The sequence below is a fragment of the Branchiostoma lanceolatum genome, chromosome 17, assembly GCF_035083965.1.
Source record: "Branchiostoma lanceolatum isolate klBraLanc5 chromosome 17, klBraLanc5.hap2, whole genome shotgun sequence".
NCBI classification, from domain to species: Eukaryota; Metazoa; Chordata; class Leptocardii; order Amphioxiformes; family Branchiostomatidae; genus Branchiostoma; species Branchiostoma lanceolatum.
Window position 1 is genome coordinate 12,754,227 of NC_089738.1, and position 20,700 is coordinate 12,774,926.

Consider the following 20,700-nt stretch of genomic DNA (forward strand, 5'->3'; position numbering starts at 1 on the left):
AATTATAGTGCTAAATGCTAGTTCTTACATACTGAATCATGCGGAGTTGATTCCCACTTTGCAATGTCCCCTGCCAATCTGTCTGTGTTTATCATTGTCAAACAAGAATTGGGCAATTTGAATTTCCTTAGTGCCCAAACTCCCCTGCCATAAGTCCCAAGAAGGTGAAATAAGTGACTCTGAAGTCCTAAAATGTCAAGGTTTTTCTAATCAATATGATTGCACGTTTTTGTATTGATCTCTCCTTGCTCAAAGGATACAGTGTGTATACTAAAGATATATGAAAAACTACTGCAGAATCTATTCATCGACTGCAACTACAGTAATCGGACATGTAAATCTATAATACCCCACTGCACCTTCCACATCACTCTCCTCAACTTTCCAACATTCATGGACAAACAAAAAGCCACTCCCCACCCTTAAAATCACAGAACAGACAAATTACAGAAAAGCTGAGCCTCTTAGTCTTCCTCTGTTTCCAAAAAGAAGCCAAACCCTTCTAGTTTAGATATAGCTGATGGTAATACATGTATTTTAATTAGGCTTTTGTTACAACAATGCCAATCACTGTCCTTGTTATGTATTCTATGTACATATGGTTGCAGTCTGACTTGAAAAGGAAAGTTCCAGTGCCCCAGATATTAGTATTCCGGCTCACATCTGCCCAAGCTGCTTACTCCTAATCCTGTTTTCCCTTTGTTTGGGTATAATGCAGGAGGTCAGGTTCAGCGTAATCAAATAAATACCGGATAATTGCACAACATGATTCCCAAAACGCCGGGCAAGAGGCCAAATGGTCCGTCAAAGTGGATCTTACGGCAGCACGGCAAGCTGGCTTTTATTTTTGTAACGGTCCCCTGCTCATGGGTTATAGATGTCGGATATGTCATGAAAACAGCTGTATGTAGAAGAGAGGGATGTCCGTGTAGCTCAACTGGTTCCAATTAGTTGGTAACTGGAAGACTCTGGTTTGATCTCGGAAGGGTATCTCGGTTGGGGCTGCACCCCTCTTTTTGGAAGAGATGTAAAATTGGGGTCCCTTGTTCTGGGAGGTGCCTCAAGCACGTGAAAGGGGAAGGGCTTGCACCTCCTCCCTGTTAAGATATACCCTGCTACTGAAACAGCAAGGAAACGTACTGCCCTACGTGCCACTAGGCACTACAAGGGTCTGAACAAACAAATATAGAGGAGAGCTGTTGTAGAAGATACCGTAAGTACGTTAGAATTGAACAATGGCTAATTTACGACCCAAGAGACTTGGGTTCATTGCTGACATACGCACCATATGGATATGCCAGGATTTGGTATCTTGGGGGCTGAAAATACCCGATGTTTTACGGTATGCTTGCCATAGAGATGGGCATATCAGCGGGGGGTGTTTCTCGGGTGCTTTGTTATTATCTGTGGGTTAGCACATTGTCACGGCGTAGTTTGGATACGCCTGCGAAATTGATGGCACGGTACAGATGTGTTCTCTCGCATGTTGATGCCCTACGTGGATGAAAAGTTTGCGTGTTCTGGGTGCGATATGAAGTCTTCAGTAGGCATGCTTGGGGTTTCTGATTGTATCAAATGACCATGACTCTTGTAGTGTCATCCTGGAGTCACTTGTGGTGATGAAAAATTGATATTCTGTATCAGTACTTTTCCTATTACAGCTTCATGTTTGTGTATATCATCCCTGATTTGTAAATGTTGCCTTCTCCTTGGTGCTGAACAGCTATCCACCTTGCACAAAGATGAGCTGTTGGTATTTGTGAGACAACGGTTTCCTACTTCAGGCCACAAAGGTGTGACTACAACCAGAAAAATGTTACAACAACTTAATGTTTCCACTGTCCTTAGTGCTGAACAGCTCTTTACCTTGCACAAGGATGAGCTCTTGGTATTTGTGAGACAACGGTTTCCTACTTCAGGCCACAATAGTTGAACAACAACATATTATTTCCACTGACCTTGGTGCTGAACAGCTATCCACTGTTCACAAGAACAAGCTCTTGGTATTTCTGAGACAACGGTTTCTTACTTCAGTCCACAAAAGTTTAACGACAACTTAATATTTACTTTGTCCTTGGTACTGAAGAGCTATCTACCTTGCACAAGGATGAGTTTTTGATGTCTGTGAGACAATGGTTTCCTACTTCAGGCCACAATGGTTTAGCAACAACTAAATGTTTCCACCGAACTTGGTGCTGAACGGCTATCCACCTTTCACAAGAATAAGCTCTTGGTATTTCTGAGACAACAGTTTCTTACTTCAGTCCACAAAAGTTTAACAACAACTTAATATTTACTTTGTCCTTGTTGCTGAAGAGCTATCTACCTTGCACAAGGATGAGTTTTTGATGTCTATGAGACAACGGTTTCCTACTTCAGGCCACAATGGTTTAGCAACAGCTAAATGTTTCCACTGCCCTTGGTGCTAAAGAGCTAATCACCTTGCACAAGGTCAAAGATGAGCTCTTTGTATTTGTGAAACAATGGTTTCCTACTTCAGGCTACAATGGTTTAACAACAACTGAATGTTTCCACTGTCCTTAGTTCTGAAGAGCTATCCACCTTGCATAATCTACTGTTGGTGTTTGTAAGATAACAATATCCACAAAAGTGTTAAAACAACTAGTAGATGTTAGCTTAAATGTTAAACATTGATGGTAGATTCTGTTCTGAAGCAGGCATGTACTGTTGCTATAATTTATAACACAAAGGAAAAGTAGAACTCTTCTCAAATTTTGGACTGAATAGCAAGTTGGTTTTTGCTAAGGAATGAGAAATCTACTGCTTCTATGTAGACTGTGCCCCTGTCCTTGGTGCTGATCAGTTTACCGATCTTTTCCCTTTTTATCAAGAAGCCTTGGAGAGATCTGATCCCGTGCATTTATGTACATGTATTTACCAACCATGTGCCTTATCAGATCATTGCACTATGACGTCTGCTATCTCTCTCCGATCTTGTCCATCAAGATAGCGTTGTAAAAAATCTCCCTCTTTCCTTACACGTATGCAAGAAATTGATCCTCAGATGACTCCAAGATGCTGCCACGATTCACCCAAGGTCGTGTATAATCTGTGAATAAATCTGTCACCCATCCGGTACATCAAAGGTATCAGATGCGATAACTGTCCCTCAGTCAAGGCCTCGTAAAGTGCTTGATCTTTCCTCGGGCGCTCTCACGAGCCACCTATCAGGCCGCTTCAAATTGGCATAATGAAGGACCGGGTCGTAAAACTTCAAAGCAGAGGTGATAGTGCAGGTAGAGAGGAATGGATAGCGGTGCACTTGAAGGCTCATTCACATAAATTGTAAGAAGGGCCTCAAAATCAGGGATGTCTCTAACTGACCCCCCGCCGTTTGACTAGCGGGGTGATGTGCCTGTGTGCTTTTGATAATGCATGTGTCAATCATTCTGTGCCCTGAGTACAAATGTAGATTATAGAAAGTGGATGTTTGGCTGTATTTTTCCAAATGTAGCAATACAAATGTATAACAGCTACGTTTTCTCAAGGGGATGATGTTTGCAAAGATTGTGATCCACTCTTACCAAACCTTTCGGAAGATGTTATGTCAGACTTTGTCAGCTTACATAGATCCATTCAGGAATTTGTGTACTGCATTGAGCCTTCTTATCTAAAGGGCCATTTTAGTTACTGCAAGAATAACATTTGAAAGGATTATGATTCACTAGTTGGCTTTAGCTTACCTTTTGAGAGATCTAATGTCGTTTGTCAAAGTATTTGGATTCTTCATGCTGGAACATAGGTATATACCATAAAATCTCTATTACGTACACACTTTTAAAACTTTTCAAGTTGCAAGCAGGTGCTCCAGGTCGACGCCAAAGTCGGGGTGCGTACGTTAGGAGGGGTTCTTGTCAGAAAAATCGTATATCAGCATGAGAGTACTGTACATCTTCATGCAAATGAAGTGTGGAATGCTACCACACAATCAATCAGCAATAAAGAATGAATAATACATATATTTGAATTGTTTGATATTTTCTACCCATCTAACATTTTCTCAGTAGCCCTTTAAGTCGGTAAACATCATCAGAAGGATGATCATGTCAACCTCTTAACTATCCACAGAAATGCTGGAGAGGAGGTGCGTACGTTAAGAGGGTTTTCCTCTGAAGGTTTCAACTCACTGAGTCAGGCCTGCAATCTTTCCCAAATCGTGGGTGCGTACGCTAGGAGGGGTGCGTACGTAAATAGGAATTTTACGGTAGTGTTGTTTTGAGTCCTCCAAAGGGCCATTTTCTTAAAAGGATAATGTTTTAAAGGATTATGATTCACTCTAACTATATCTTATATGCATTCAAACAGATCTCCGACAAAATTGTCAGATTCATATTGGAACATGGGTACAGCTATGAGTCCTCCTAGGAGATTATTTATAGCGTTGAGAGAGAAAGTCGCACAGAACATCCATTTCTCCTCTTGTAACTTAATAATTTATTACGTCACCTTCAAAGCACAGTTCTGCCTAGGAAGGATATGATATAATGTGGCTATCTTTATTTATGAGGGAATGCTTTTAACTTATGCTACGTGTCCATTACTCAGTACGGGAATAAAGAAAAAACTTGTTTAGATTCAATACCAGATAAGGCTGAAAGAAACCTGCCAAGGTAGCATTTGTGAGTATCTTGGGCAAGAGGGTATGGCCTGTATTATGTCTTTATTGTACTGTGTGCATGTGTATCGGCTATTATGTCATACCTGGGCCATTATAAAATTTGATACAGGTGTACTGGACCGGTCTGTATCTTACAGTATGCTACGGGCTACTACATACAGGTTTCAAGAGAATAATTTAATCACACTTCATGTGAGCCGCGCTGCTATCTAAAATGAGACCAGATTCGGATGTTAGCATTGATGTTCTTACCAAATTTTTAAAAACTTATGGTACATTTGGCATTGAAATGGAAATGTGTGTTTCAACATACTCTGGTCAGTCTGGTGGGTATGACTTGACAAGAATACAATACGGTGTATTCCACATCACCGTCTAGTATTCTCTATTTCTTCATGCTTGGCAACATTCATCGTTACGCACCAGTGTTGTTAGCTATAATACATGCATGGTCACATTTGACCAGGTCTCTTAAGGCATGCCAGTTACAATATCTTTCTCCACAGTTTCTGACAATTCTCTCCCACTGATGTAATGGTATTTGACAACCCTTTATTGCATAGAACGCTGTATGGCCATGCGTATCACGTTTGGCCTTTTCCTGATTTCTTGAAGTAGCCACATCTGCATTCAGTCCTTCCTTGTGACCTAAATTCAATGTGCGACACCACTCACTTGTAAAAGACGGTGACACCCCTGTGTTCGGATACCCTTATGCTCCGACACCCCTATGTTCAAGCGCCCCTTAACCCTAACGGTGACCCCACTCGTACCATAGGGGCGTCCGAACGTACTTCTGAGGGTATAGAATCATAGGGGCGTCAGAATGTAGGGGTGTCCAAAATAGAGCTGTTCCAATGAAAGACTGCAGCACATGTTCAGTGTTTGTGACCGTAGGCGTCCATTCTTGTTTGTTTTCCGGTTCCCTGCCCTGGTAGACTGGTCTATCAAGCTGACCTAAATCCCGCCGTCCCCTGCGACGGGGGGATTAAAGTAATCAGGATACCCCGTCCCGGTCCTTTAATTGTGTTATGCTTCTTTAATGAGGCCTGGGATGAACCAGCAGTTCCTACGTCCACTGATGAGCAGTCCCGTCACTCAAGGAATAGCGATATCATCTCTGATAAGTACTGATGTATTACTGTAAATTCATTTAAGTTTGCGGTACAGAGGAAGCCAAGAGTTTGCAGCATCTTTCGTTTCATGGTTAACCTTCTCCCTGCTGCCTAACACTGTAACCAATAGGGAATTAGGTGCCAAACAGCTACTTCAGAGTGCTATAGGTAAAAACAGGATGAAAGACAAGTGTTTGTAGGACACAAACCTCTGTCATGTAATTATGGTGTTTGCAGCTCAGTGTAGGCTAAGGTGTTTGATATCCTCTTTTAATACCAGGAGCAACAATTTCTTTCAAACCAGTTTCCATTTATGTCCAGGTAGTTGTTTGTTATAACACTAGGCAGTAACCAAGGCAGTGTAGTAAGCCAGAGTCTAACATCTGCTTGGAGAGTAGCCGATTGGCCCCAGCTTGTATAACACAAGCTACCATTAGGCAACCAACAGCTGATTTAATGGACTGTACCACACTACTTTCAAAATGGGGGTGTCAGTCTATAATTTTCCCAAACCTGAAAATACTGCTACGGTGCCCCAAAATGTTATGTTTCATCATGACATAGATAATGACCAACATGCTGAAATTAAAACAAAGCCATCAGATCTTGACTTAAAGCTGCAACACTCAGAGAGAAAAAAAGTACCCCTGTTTACCGACCTCCTTCCCGGAGGTAACAAGAGTAGAATGATGTTCTAGAAATGATGAGCTTGCAGGAAGAGGTCAACCTTAGAAATCTAAAACTTAGAACCCAGCAAAAATTTTAAAATCTACAGTGTGCAGAGAGCTTGAACAAAAGATCACAAAGTAGTGGAAAGGTCCGGTACCTTCCCTGGGAATTCGTAGAACAGCTTAATGGTGTTATAACGTACATGAGTCAGTGGAGTATTGTGACTCATGCAGATTTGTCACTTAAGCTGACATGTCATTGGGGGTTCGTTGTTTTGACAATCTAATTATTTTTGTAAGTCGAATTATTGAAAAGCACTGCTGTTCGTGGTATTACATCAGGATCAAATTATAATATAAACTTCAACTTTCATGATACAATGTGAACATTTGCTGCTAATGCAACATGTATGACCATTGAAAGGCGTTCATTGGTGGATATTGGCAGGAAAAAGGAAATTCAGACAGGGTTCAGGTGTTTTCCCCCAGTAAGTTGCTTATATAACAGCTGAATGCTTCAGTAACTATGGTAATTTTGTACTATATCTACATTTTAGACTGTAGAAAACTTTGTAAGTATCAACAGAATGGCACAAAGACAAAGTCCTTACAAGTTTCCTATCAAAATGTCAAAAGAAAGAAAGAGATGCATAGTTAACCCAGAGGTGTCAATGTCCCTGTCATTTTGATGAGTGGCAGGGGAAATAATTTTGGAAGACTGGTAGGTCATGCAGCAGAGAGGCAAGGTCAGTGGATAAAAGTCACCTCCCCCAACTCCCTGCGATGTGACAGCGTATCCCTGGCCAAACATTAAGGTTTCCCCAGAGGCCCGTTCTGTACTGGCTAGGGTTCTCATCAAGTTTTGATGGCTGTCAGGAGCGTAACGTTGTCATGTAAATCAGGAAAAAATAAACCCCAGGGGACTTCAAGGTCAGGGTGGAGGGAGAAGAGAGGAGAGGCAGCCCGTCGCCTTGTGACAAGTCAAAATCAAGGAACAGTGGCTGGAGGGCCAGCTGGAAGGGTCTTGGAAGGGTCTGGAAGGGTCTGGAAGAGATCTAGACTACCAAATTGCTTTACAAACAAGTGATAATTGAAGACAGAAAAACAAAAACTCCTAAGGGGGCTGTAACACTAGTGCATATATCAAGTCTATATGAATTTGTTTTGTTATTTGGTGAATTCAAAATGCGTCCACAGAAACAGTTATTATAGAAAATGCCACATCAATCCATGTACTGTACAGATATACTGTTAAGCAACTTATGCCCTATCATAGAATAATTAATACGTAACTCACATGGACTTCATATACGCACAAGTGTGACACCCCCTAAGGTCATCCTCCTTTTAGCTTCTGGAAATATTTGGGCCATTTTCAAGAAAATGTTTTCCTATACCCTCACTTAAACAACTTGCAGGTGAAAGACTTATATACAATATTTGGTCGTTCTCGTATTTTGCTTTTAAAGCAAGAGTGCAGTGGGCAAATTTAGTGAGTGGCTTGTGTAAGAGCCCATTCAGCAATGGGTGTAGCCAACTTGTAGTCAGTCCCAATCTGGATAAGGCTAAATCGTTATGGGAAATTTGGTTTGAATAACAGCGTAGTTGGAAAATGATATTCTATTGCCAGGCACAAGGTCAAAAAGACATAGCTTGGCTGAGTTGACGATGAAAATTAATGACGAAATAAATTCTGCACCTAAGGCAGTAATGACTGTTGGAATTGCACATTGCTTCATTTCTCGACATGTTATGAACTTGAAATACGATTCCGCGAGAGGACCGTAACTAACTTTGTACCCCCTGACCTTGTGGTAGAGGTCAAAGTAACTCGTACAATGATTGCAGTTGATGGATGGATGTGTACTTTGTATACATGTCCATGTATGCCATGGTACGGTTGGATTTTGGATTTTGTATCAAGATTAGAGTCTTCTTTGTATGCAGTTTTTAGCTGAGAACTTCTAGCTTGCAAGCGGAATGCTGGACAGTTCTTTAAGATAAATGTTTGAGTTAACCATTTAACCAGACAGAGTTAGAATATACAGTATTTAAGCAGTACTTGAACTTAACACAAATTGTCTTTGAGTTCGCAGTTCAAAGAACTGTTGTAGCTCAATTTAGTACGGAGCATATCTTTATTGTGTGTTGAGTTCATGACAAAAACAGCAAACTCAAAGGCAAAGTGAAAATCTATGTAGTATTTACTAGTTGTCTCATATTGAGATGCATATATTGTACAGGTGTGCCTATCTAGATTTGCATAACAATCTAATTGGGACTTGACCTGCACGCAACTTTTTGACCTCCAAAGACTGTGTAAAGGTCATGTTCATCAGCCAAATCCACGCAGAAGGCCCAGCCATAAGGGCCTCGTTTCTTTCAAGATGAAATAGCCTTTAAGCATTGCCCAACGCTGCCTTCTTGGCCCCAAATACCTCATCTTCAACAAGGGGGGAAGGTTACTAAGGGATCAATAAGTCTCTCAGGGGCATTTCACACCCAGCAAAGGAGATCCCCTTACTGATAACACACAATCCCAACAGCCCCACAGTGGTGTATATAGGCAAGGTGGATGTCCCTGTCAACGGTACTGAAAGCATTGCTGCTGTTAACAACAAAGAAGCAGGTCATTTGAAGCACATAACAGCCACTTTTACCACGCTATCTTCCTAAGCAGACATATCTTCTTTGCCAACCGGGTAGTTATGGCTCATAAATTGTACTTCAAAGCGAGCCTTTTAACTTGTAAAGAACTTGGAGATAAGCCAGTGCCATCTCTTCAGAGGTAGGGCCACATGTGAAAGCTTACGGTGTCATTTCCTCGCTTGACTGCAATCTATTCCTATGGTGTTACTTGAAAGGGGGATCTGTTCTTGCCATGCATCTCTAAGGAAGTAGCCATATTTTCACATCAGTTCTAGCTTTACACCCAATTTAATGTGGGCTTGATGTATATTGTGTTTATCCGCACCATTATTACTGCTCTGTAAGGTCGTGTATGCCATTTTCTCTGCTGTGAACATCTGTCTACATCTGATATCATCTTCAACAGTGAAGCCCTCTGACCTCCCTGTAATGATTTGTATGCATAGTCTGCAGTTATCTCCGTGAGGGAGGGAAAATCCCAATTTATACAGGGTCATGTAGAAGGAATCGGATCATCTCAGTTTGTAACTGAGGCCTTTAAACCGCCATCATCCCTAAATGTGTCTCCCCGTCGTCTTGATTAGGTGACACGTGGATCCCTACCTGCTAATCCCCTTTGATAAGTTGTGTGGAAATGGTAAGATGATTGTCCCTGGGCCAATTGATGTTCACGTGGCTCTGTGACACCGATGTTGGAAATGCTTAATCAGGATTACCCACGGAAGCTGTTTATACAATGTCAGGTTGCCGAGAGACATGTTTCAGTCTCAGAGCTATGTGTACGTTTATTAATATCAGGTACAGGTTTAGGTACGGGTCCAGACCCATGCAGAACGGGAACCTGAACAGTTTGAAAAATCAACCTGTGGTCTACAACCATGACAGAAATATAAACTGTTAACAGAATATTTATTCAGTACCTTATGCAGAAAACCTGTGTTTTCAAAAGGAGCCCAAAACAATTAAGGATGTTGCTTTCTCCAGTGCTAAATTTCCATCTTTGTGGTAGGAATAAGAGATGTTTTTAGTAACAAAATAAGTACAAAAGTTGTATACTCAAGTGTAAGTACCGGTGCATTGATGTTCCGGTATTTTGGACCTGTACCTAAATGATTTTCGCGGCACTGTTACAGTACTAGTGATTTTTATTCTGTCTCAGTGATTGGTTAAGAGATTTAGTTTTGCAGATTAACCTCGTCTTCCGATGTGTGTACCAGGGGGCTCTGTGTTCTACAGTATTACATGCACCACCGAGTTTAACTTTAAATATCAATAAATGCTGTTCACCTGTAAGAGCTTGAACTTTTATGGATGACAGTAACTGTTATGTAATAAAGGAATACATTACATCTTTGTAACATTTTGATATTGGTCTGTCACACTTGACTGTGCTTTTTATGTTGTATGTATTCTGTTGAATACATTTATTGCTATAGTGTACATATTCATACATGAATTTTTCTCTATCATGTATTTCGGTTGAGAACAGGAAAGGATAGTCGATTCAAAAAATCTTGAAAAAGTCAGAAATCAATTTGCTAATAGATAAATCAAAATTGTCTGTTCCAAAACAGTGCTGTATAATGTATTTCAGTCTCCAGTATTTGAATATAGTAACAGCACGATTATAGCAGTAGTATTTTTTGTTGTAGAAAATCCTTATATATGATATGACAAATAACCGAAAATCACATAGCAAACAGAAAATAAAGCTTTTGTCCTTGTATTTGTCATAAATTTGTATTTTTTCTTAGAACTAAACAACTCTAGTCCAACAGAACTGGTACTAAAAAACTGTACAGTAAGTTGTCTACAGTACCAAGCAATTTGATTTATTCAACCTTATCATCTTGGTATTATCTCCAAACCGAAGGCAGATGAGCCATGTTTGTTCCCATAAACGACAAACGTTGAATAATTCTGAACCTCCGGCTATGACTAGGTATGTCCATATTTCAACACTTTTCCTCTGGCCATAATGATACGCTGTAATAAAACAGGCCATAACGCTGCCGTGTCACACGGTCATCATCCAATGATGACGCGAACTTTTGCCGGTCACCCCTCAACCCTCGCTGCAACGCACCAATTCCTGATATGCAAAAATAGACCTACGTGTCAACCCAATCTTTGTTGAAGATCTCCAAGAAGATATAGGAAGTCTTGAAACACGGCCAGAGTAATAATAAAGTATGGCCTGGAGTCTGCAAACTTTAAGACTTATAAATTCTACTCCCACTGTGGAAAGGTATTCTTGTGAGAACAAAGGCATTGCTCCTTTTTTTATGGGTCAGCAAACCTGATGAAGGAAAGGCCTGCATTTTTAAAGGACCCTTGAGGGGAGGGTCTCTTCAGGGTTATGACACTTCGTATTTGTCATTTATACACAATGGTATCGATTGAGGCACATTTTCCTTTCCTTTTCATTGAGTATTAGTTACAGCAGCATATCTTTTAGGGACCGGCTATGTTGAAATGGGTAAAGAAAGGGTAAAACGAAGCATGGTGCTTGAAATGGGTACAAAACATTAACAAACATACCAAGCTGTTTTTTTAATTAACAACACAAAAAATTCACATTATTTCACAACACAAACAAATTTGCAACAATGTTGTGGGCTGGTGTACAATCTTGTGGCATGTTTAGATATTGTATTACACTTGTATTTATATTTGTATTTTTTATGTATTTATTTGAAATGTGTGACGGTATATTATATATGCATATGGCTCTGCCAGGCAACCGAAGCAGAGATACAGACGATCGACAAGACAAACATACTATGAAATTTGAATCTGCCAGGATAATTCGGCAAAGCAACTTTCCACCCCTGTCACACTGGGATTGGTAACGTTGCTGTCAGCACCCCTGGGCCAAAGAGCAGTAATTAAAACATCAGAATGATTTTCGATAGCTGCTATCATTGCTATTGATTCCTCCGACACCCCGTACTGACATCCCTCTCCCTTCCTCCACAGGCAACCATCGGAATAGATTTTCTTTCAAAGACGATGTATTTGGAAGATCGAACGGTGAGTACCGAGGTCTTTGATTGGTGGGTTGACACATTTTGGTCGGTCGGACATTAAGAATGCTCATTTGTCAGGTAACAGCCTACTAACAAAACTGTGTCAGACATGAAGAATGTTGTTTGTTGCACGGACCGTGACTGTATAATTACTGGTAACCTAGACATGACATTCTGATGTAACAGCGCTCCACCATTAAAGGACAGCATCATTTTCTGGCCTTAAAATCAATTACTCTTCAACTGACACTGATCGATCATCTGAAATGTCCCACCAGTCAAACTGTAGTCAAGATTAAGAATAAATTACTAGTCTTCTTGCCTATGAGTAAGAATGAATTAGTAGTCTTCATGCTTAAATGTGCTTTATTTGAAAGCTATAGAAAAATTAAACAGTGTCAAGTACAAATTGTTCACTGATTGTTTGCAAAATCTTAAAAATGTAACTGATGAAAAAATCAAGACATAGAAGAAGCCTAGAAAGCCTTTAAGTTAGTAAACTGACATACCGACATCCATCAAACTAATGTAACTTAACATATGAGAAAATATATTAGATTAAACAATATTGATGTCTGGAATGCATAATCATCAGAAATCATATTTGATAAAGAAGAAAAATTACCATTTCCCTCTGAACCGCATTGCTTTAGTTTTACACTGTGTCACACAGCAACCTCTCATATATTATTCCACTGAAACAACGATTTAGATTTGAAAATTTCTGTGTGTGTTTGTGTCTGTACATGTATATGTACGTATGTGTGTGTGTGTGTGTGTGTGTGTGTGTGTGCGCGCGCGTGTGTGTGTGTGTGTGTGTGAGTGTGTACAAATGTGTGAGTGGGTGAATTTCTTTTATCCAAAACATTCACATTACTGCCATTAGCATTTCAACAACATGAAAATGCAATTTTCCCATACAGATCACATTATTTTTATTAACTGAGGCCACACTAATTCAAATTTTTGGTTCTCAGATTTTTTCAGAAACAATATGGAGGACAGGGCAAAAAAAAAATCAAAAAAAAAATTTGGCAAGAACATAAAGAATGACAGGATTATTCAAGTTTCAGCTTGAAAAAAAAAACACTATACTGCAGACATCCAACTCATCCTGGTGCTCCCTTTGTACAGTAGATACACCCGTTTGTTGAAAATTATTCTAAAAAGTACAATTTTTATTTTTCATGTACTATGTATTTCTGTCATTCATGAAAAAACATAAATGTTAAATATGAAAACATTAGCAAACAGAAATTGAATAAAGGCATTTATGGCATTTTGCTACACTGGAAAATTATTGAATGGCTTTAAGCCACCTTGTACTGAGTAACAATTTCCTGAAAAGGTGGTGTGGTAATTTTTTTCTTTTTTTTTGATTTGGGAAATATAAAAGAGGTAAATCTGAGAGCCAACAAATTAAATTGGTGGGACCTGATCCTTGCTTTGAATTCTGAGAAAGTCACTAAAGCTCCTCCCCAAAAGTTGACCAGCTTTAGGAACAAGTGACTGTGTTGCGGCGGCCGGCACAGTAGCGTGTGATTTACCCGGTGATTCCCCCACAGTACAGTGACTGTAAATCAGCCCCCTGCACTGATCAAACATAAAAGCCTACCGAGTAAATGTGAGCCTAATACTCCATCCCCTGACCTTAGTGGTCTCCAACCCATACTACGTAATCACGCCACACTAAGAATAGCTATTTCATTTTGTGTGGGGAATTTACGTCCAGATTTCGGGAGAAATTACTTCGTTTGCAGTAAAGTTTTGGAATCCTTGTGTTTGTTAAGGCCACTTAAGAAGCTTGAAAGTAGCAACATCAAGATTTGTAGCTTATAATGCCATAAAACTTGCAACTGAATTGGGTAGAGAGGTCGTGCCATTTTCGCTGTTGATGTGTGAATTTATGAATCTCAAACCAAATTGTTATATGTTTCAAAATAACAGTGGACCTTAAAGTGTGACTTTGTGTGCAAAATAAGGAGACCGAATATTAGTAAATAGAAGAACATATAAAAAGTACAATTTTGTTCTTCCTTGCCTGCTTTTCCGAGCCAGTCCTTAAAAGCACATTAGCCATTTGGTTTTATCTTGTAAGTGTACATGAATGTTTTACGAGAGACTGTACTACAGTAACTACACTGTTTATAGTAGAGTTGGGATCACTTCTCAGTAAGGGCCATAAGGAACGTGTTGATTAGATTGACTTTTATGTTGGAATTGCTCAGTAGAGCAATCCTTTATTTTGTTTTATTACTTGTATCTGTTTTTCTCATCAGGAGAAGGATTAACTTCCCACAGTATAGGTATTGTTATGACGTTGTAGACGGTTCAGTAGGTGTTCACTAAAACAGTTAAAAGTATAACTATAGGCATTTACGGTTCAAGGTTATGTTAGGGACTTTGTTGCATTTAATCATTTAATCCTCTTTCTTGCTTCTAAACCGATGACTGATCATGCTAATTTGCAACCATCACGCATCCTTGGTAACAAGGCTCTGAGATTGTAGGCTCTTGAAAAAAAAACCATATCAAAGTCCCAAGTACAGGTATAAAACGTACTAGTGTCTGGAATGGAAGCAAGTGGTTTTTGACTATTGTACAGATGCAGTTCATTCTTCTCCATGTTCTATGTAAATGGTGTCATCTGTCCACCAAAATAACTCTTCAAAATTCTCAATGATAGAAAAGTAAGTTGGTGCCACAAATGTGAAGAGAACTGACCTGAAAACAATCATGCATTGTCCTAGTACTCATTGCTTCTGTGTACAGGGGTTTTATTTTTGGCATGTCTGGATGTTAGCATAGACAGGAAGTAGAGTGCAGAGATGGTAGAACTACATGTAGTCATGTATCAGACAAAACAGACATTCCAGGTCATGAGGTCAATGGAAGAGGCTACTAATTCACAGGGAGTATATTATTTTTGACCTGTCAGTGTTTTTGCGGTATATATTTTCTATGTGCTAGTCAAGTTCACCATAGAGTAACAGGAAGTGATCAATGGACACATGTAATGTTAGTCGAAACTTTTCTTTGCATAATCAATGAATTACACTCAAACAAGATATACAGTCATGTACAAAAAACTCACAGAGAAATTCACAGAGGCATGAGATTTCCAAACTCTTCTTCTCATTTATCTTCCTTGCTCTACATATCAAGTAGATTGATTTATACTGTAGACATGTATCCACAAATACAACTCTTCAAAATTCTGAAGGATGAAAATGTACTTTTTGCTCCAAGTCCTAGTACTCTGTTCTTATCAATGTTCCTTGCTCTAAATGAATGGTTTGATGTATACCAGGAACATTCAAATTCTATACCCAAGTGATGCCATATAGAGCATTGTCATGAAAACTTTTTGCTCCAAGTCCTCATACTCTATATTCATAATATGACGTCTGCAACACACAGATCACCTACCTGGATAAGACAGGGTTAAGGTCTATTTAACCCAGCCCTAGGCACGCCCCAAAGATCTTTGAAATCCCGGCATAAGCTATCGGAGTAAGTCTAGGTCAAGTATCCCGTCTTGCCGCAGCTCGGCGAGCTTGACCTTGAAGGGAAAGGTCGTGAGGATGAATGTGATTGTCAGTGGAACATCATGGAGGAATACTGAGTAGTAGGCTGAGATATTGCAGCAGAATTATTCATTTCCTATATGCTACATGAATTCTGACCGGTGCTATTATGGCCTAGCAGAGTGCTGACTTTGCATTTGCGAGGTCACTGATTCAAACCCGGCCAGGTCATACTAAAGATTTTTTAAATGGTACACACTGCTTTTTCTGCTTGACTGAGATACATAAACTTCATAAGCCTGTCAGGAACTAAAACTAGAAATCAAAGATTTCATACATGTGAACCTCAATGAAATATTTTTATCAATTTCTTGTTTTATTCATTATTGTGAATCACTTGTTGATTTTGTCAATCCATGCATTTTCCTTCTGGCATAGGCAACAGACATCCCTATCAGTTGGGAAACGTACAAAGACAAATAAACACATACCAAGAACTATACCATCCATATTCCTACTAACCACACAGGACTAACTAAGGTAACACACACATGTACCATTACCGTTTGAACCTTGATAGCAAGATAAATTCTTTTGAGATATTTTTTTCACCTTTTGTCTTTTTTTTTGTCTTCAGGTCAGGCTTCAACTGTGGGACACAGCTGGGCAGGAGAGATTTAGGAGCCTCATCCCATCCTACATCCGTGATTCTACAGTAGCAGTCGTTGTCTATGATATCACAAGTAAGACCCCTCTCAACAACACTGCAATTGCTGAGCAACTGTGTAACCCTTGATTTCATAATCGGAATATGATGCAAAATATAAAAGTATGATTTAAAAGCCAACAGCGCACACAAAGTTGTTGTTATCTTTGAAATTCATTGAGCGGTGTATTAGATTTTTGGTCGCTGTCATACAGAGGTTGCTTAAGGTTGCAGGCTCTAGTGGAAAGGGCGTATAAGACAAATCTTGGACCTCTGTGAATATTTTCCACATACCTGTTGATAAATCAATAGTTAACAAAGTAGAACCTGTCAGTATACATAAATGTATATTGCCTTGAGGAAAGTAGCAGAAGTGCTATGGAAACATTGGCAGCTGAATATCTCATGGTTACGTGCAAAGAACTTTGTTAACCGAATTTTGCAACTCCTTCTTCATTTGCAGTTGAATAACATTGGAATTATACAGTCTGTTACTGTTGCTGTTAGGCTGTTAATATTCATACATGCATTTATGTATGATTTGTAGTTTTTATGATATCAACATGGTATTAACTATAAATTTAAGGCTCAGACAGGTAGGACTGTAGATTGGAAAAGTATGCAGTAAACTTTGTACATAGTAGGTCTTGGTAGATTGTGACATATGTTTATGACAGCTGTTGTAACACCTGTTTGTGACACCTGTTTGTTTGTGACACCTGATTGTGACACCTGTTGTCTGTTGTCCCTCGGCAGATGCCAACTCCTTCCATCAGACATCAAAATGGATCGACGACGTTCGAACCGAGCGAGGAAGTGATGTCATCATCATGCTGGTTGGGAACAAGACAGACCTGTCAGACAAAAGGTGGGGGAGTGTGTTCTTAAAGTGTGTTTTATTTGATTATACACTGTTCGTGTACAGGGTTGGACAAGTCCGTTTGCCTGACTACTCTGGGTAAGTGATACTGCTGATCAGGCAAGTGGATGTCCTCCTGTACCTGCCTTATCGGATCAGTGCAATTTTTTAGACACCCTACTCTATAACTATCAAGAAATTGGACACCCCAGTTACCTGTACATGGGCAAATCTACTGATGAATTACAATCCCTCAATACCCTTATCTCGGTATCTTTAGTCTCAAGTGTACAAGACTTTGTCTGGATGACATTATAAACTGCTTTTTGTACTGAAAAGTAAACAAATTTCCTTGATGCAACTGCAAATGCATAAAGACATTCTCATTTAAATTTCGGGCCATTAAAAAAATTGGTATGGGCAAGTAGATTTTTTCTGTTCTTGTCCAATATGGTCAGTGGGTTGTCCAACCCTGATGTATATGTTTATGTACATTATACATGGTTTGCTTGCCAATGTCAGCTTGCAGGTAAGTGCAGGTAAAACTGGAGCTGTGCAGGTACTTCTGAAATCTATCTACATGCACCTAACCTGCACCGGTACATGTTGGGGCTAGGAGGGAAAAGGAGGCTTTGGTGGTGTTTTGAATTCGTGGTTGAAACAATTATGTAGTACTAGTGCAGTAGTAGTAAGTGCAATGGAAATGCTTATTTGTGTTGGTCTTGGTCACCGCAAAAGTCAATCGAGTTAACCGCAAAAGCAACGAAACTAAAACCACCTCGAAAGTTTCAAGATTTACAGTAGTGTCTCAGCAGGTTTCTTGGATCAAGTATTTCAATCCCACATGTGTTTCTTATCCTGATTGATATGGTCTTGCCACCTTCCCTGTGTTTTCTTATTATTGCCTCAATCCCAGTAGAAACATAAGGATTAGCCCTTAATCCTTCCGTACACTTGCCGAAGTCCAGCAGGTATTCTCAAGGAATTATTTCTGAGAAGGAGTAACCTGGGGCAGGGTCTGGGAAATCATCCTGTCTTTAATGAGCGCCTTCTTGGCTCAGGGTGGCCACAAATGTCGAACCAATGCCGCACTTGTCAAAACCTCCTTTTAGAGGAGTTATGTTCAACCTTCAGATTTGCTCCTGGGTTGCAGTGGTGTTAGCCCCCCCAGGAAAGTCTTGTCCTTAAAACTGTGAAAGAAAGACCATGGTGCATTTTTTAGTCAGCCGGTCGTATATCATGGGGCTTGTTTCTGTAGGGTGCAGCGGTGCACAAATCAAACTGCAGACAGTACTGTGAACTTATTCATATCTGGCTAGTAGGAGACAAGTTATACCATTCATTGCAATTTGAGCTTTAAAAAGTACATTAATCCATAATACCTTAATGTAAAAGCACATTATTTGTACAAGCATATTTTGTAATTGTAGCCATCCCCGTACCTTCATTTGTCCAACCTGAAGCTAGCAGCCGATTCAGCACCAGGATTCAACTCCTGATATCACAATATAAGCACCATCTGGCTGCTAAGGTTAGCTTTCTTTAAAAATATCTACTTCATCATTATACCTCTTCCAAGACGATGGCAAGGCAGCATTCACTCGTCATTTAGTTTTAAAATTTCTGTTTGACCTGTGGTAACAGTGACAGAAATTTGGGCCCCCTAGCAGCTTCCTCTCAAATTTCAAGCAATGTCAATCCTACAAAGAAAACTATGCTACCTTGGCAGAACCTTGCAATGCTCTCCAAGAGTTTATTCTAGGTAGCTCTAGAGATGAATAATAGATGTTTCCCAGAGTGTGACATTTCTGGCACAGTTGCCAGCTTTTGTACCACGGTGCGCCGTCATGCATGCCAAACTTGGGGAAATGCCAATGTGATAAAATGGGGTCAGAAAAATGAGAAAAGTTGCAATTTTGGGCGGGGTTAAAGAAAAAAGTACAATGTAACCTGTTGGAGGGAGCCAGTGATTTATAATGATGTATTTGTATTTTGTCTCAATGGAATTGAAGTGTGGTGCCGAGATTATACCTGGTCCAACAAACCAGTGTTGGCCTTTTTTCATACCTGCCTGCACCATCTATTTTCTTTCCGTTTAAGTCCATCCAAAATAATCATGTCAAGGTTTTCCAAGTGCACTGTATCTTCATAAAATCTGAAGTCTGTTTAATACGGTATGTTCTATGTGCAGAATGCAAATGTAAACTATGTAAGGCAAGGTTGGAACAAATAACTAATACATGCCAAAATACTAAATCAGAAATACCTGCACAGCTTCAATTTTACCTGCACTAACCTGCTTATGCAAGTGGTGTTTCCAGCCCCCTTATAGTCTCATTCATGAGTTTTTTCGCCCCATAGGCTTACATGTTATAATACATGTTTTATATGGGCGCGTTCGTAATGAAGATATAGAAAATGTGCCAATGTTATTCATTCTTTGTTAAGAACATTTACCCTGGATCATGTGGTAAAATTGCAGACATTTTCACTACATACAATCTCTTTTTATAGCAATAACAAACTGCACTTAGCTACACCGAAAAAAATGGCATTTTCTAGCTGTAAGTGCTAGACGTATTACCGCCAATGTCCGGCTGTGGACGTCCGACCTCGTGCGCGGCTGCCAAACTTTATCTGCTAATTTCTTCAGTAACAAACAAGCTTTCATCAGTTTGATGCTTGAGATCAATTGGGCTAGCTAAAAGGGAATTTCCAACCGATATAAACACACATTCATGCAGCCGTTCATTTTTGGGGCACGGACTCCTTTAGAGTATACACGCAGAGTAACACAGGAATGAGACCTTAAATGTAGAATATCATCCACAATATGTAGGTATAAGTTTATGGATGACATAAACGGTGAAAATCTTGCTTTTCTGTATTTACAGGCAGGTGTCGCTGGAGGATGGGGAGCGCAAGGCAAAGGAACTGAATGTCATGTTCATCGAAACTAGTGCAAAAACAGGCTACAATGTAAAACAGGTAGGTTTCACATGTGCTTATAGTATACATATATGTACACGGCAGTCTCTTTGGTTAGGCCAAAATTTTGTCACTTGTTTTCAAGATTTTCTAAATCTTTGGGAAGAAATTTACATTTTTCAAACTGTTGTGGAGAAAAGTAGATGCCTGAGAACAAGTTTGCCCCAAATTTGTGATATACAATCACACATCATCATCATCATCATCGCCGCATTTCAGTGTTCACACTGAGGCAGGCTGTCATTGACTTTGCACTGTTACAATGTGGATATAGAGAAGGAGGATGTGGCTGGGTTTTAAGATGAACCCCTTACTTTTGACATACTTGAATGCAGGACGATGCTTTTGGAAAAGATGGGAAAGGTAGCATGTGTTAGTCCTTTCATGGCTGCAAACATGATGTTTCACTTTTACTTGCAGTTATTCCGCCGTGTTGCAGCTGCATTGCCAGGCATGGAGAGCTCACAAGACCAGAAGAACAAAGAAGACAGTATCCTTTCTTTACTCATAATTTTTTACA

At 39.8% G+C, this 20,700-nt stretch overlaps 1 protein-coding gene across 1 annotated transcript in view; it reads left to right on the plus strand.

Moving 5' to 3' along the window:
• LOC136423606 (ras-related protein Rab-6A) overlaps window positions 1–20,700 on the plus strand; it is a 71,776-nt gene that overhangs the window by 39,068 nt on the left and 12,008 nt on the right. Inside the window, exons 3-7 of the mRNA XM_066411835.1 lie at window positions 12,051–12,104; window positions 16,265–16,370; window positions 17,090–17,201; window positions 20,087–20,180; window positions 20,601–20,670. Of these exons, the coding sequence (XP_066267932.1) occupies window positions 12,051–12,104; window positions 16,265–16,370; window positions 17,090–17,201; window positions 20,087–20,180; window positions 20,601–20,670 (436 nt within the window). The remainder of the gene's footprint in view (window positions 1–12,050; window positions 12,105–16,264; window positions 16,371–17,089; window positions 17,202–20,086; window positions 20,181–20,600; window positions 20,671–20,700) is intronic.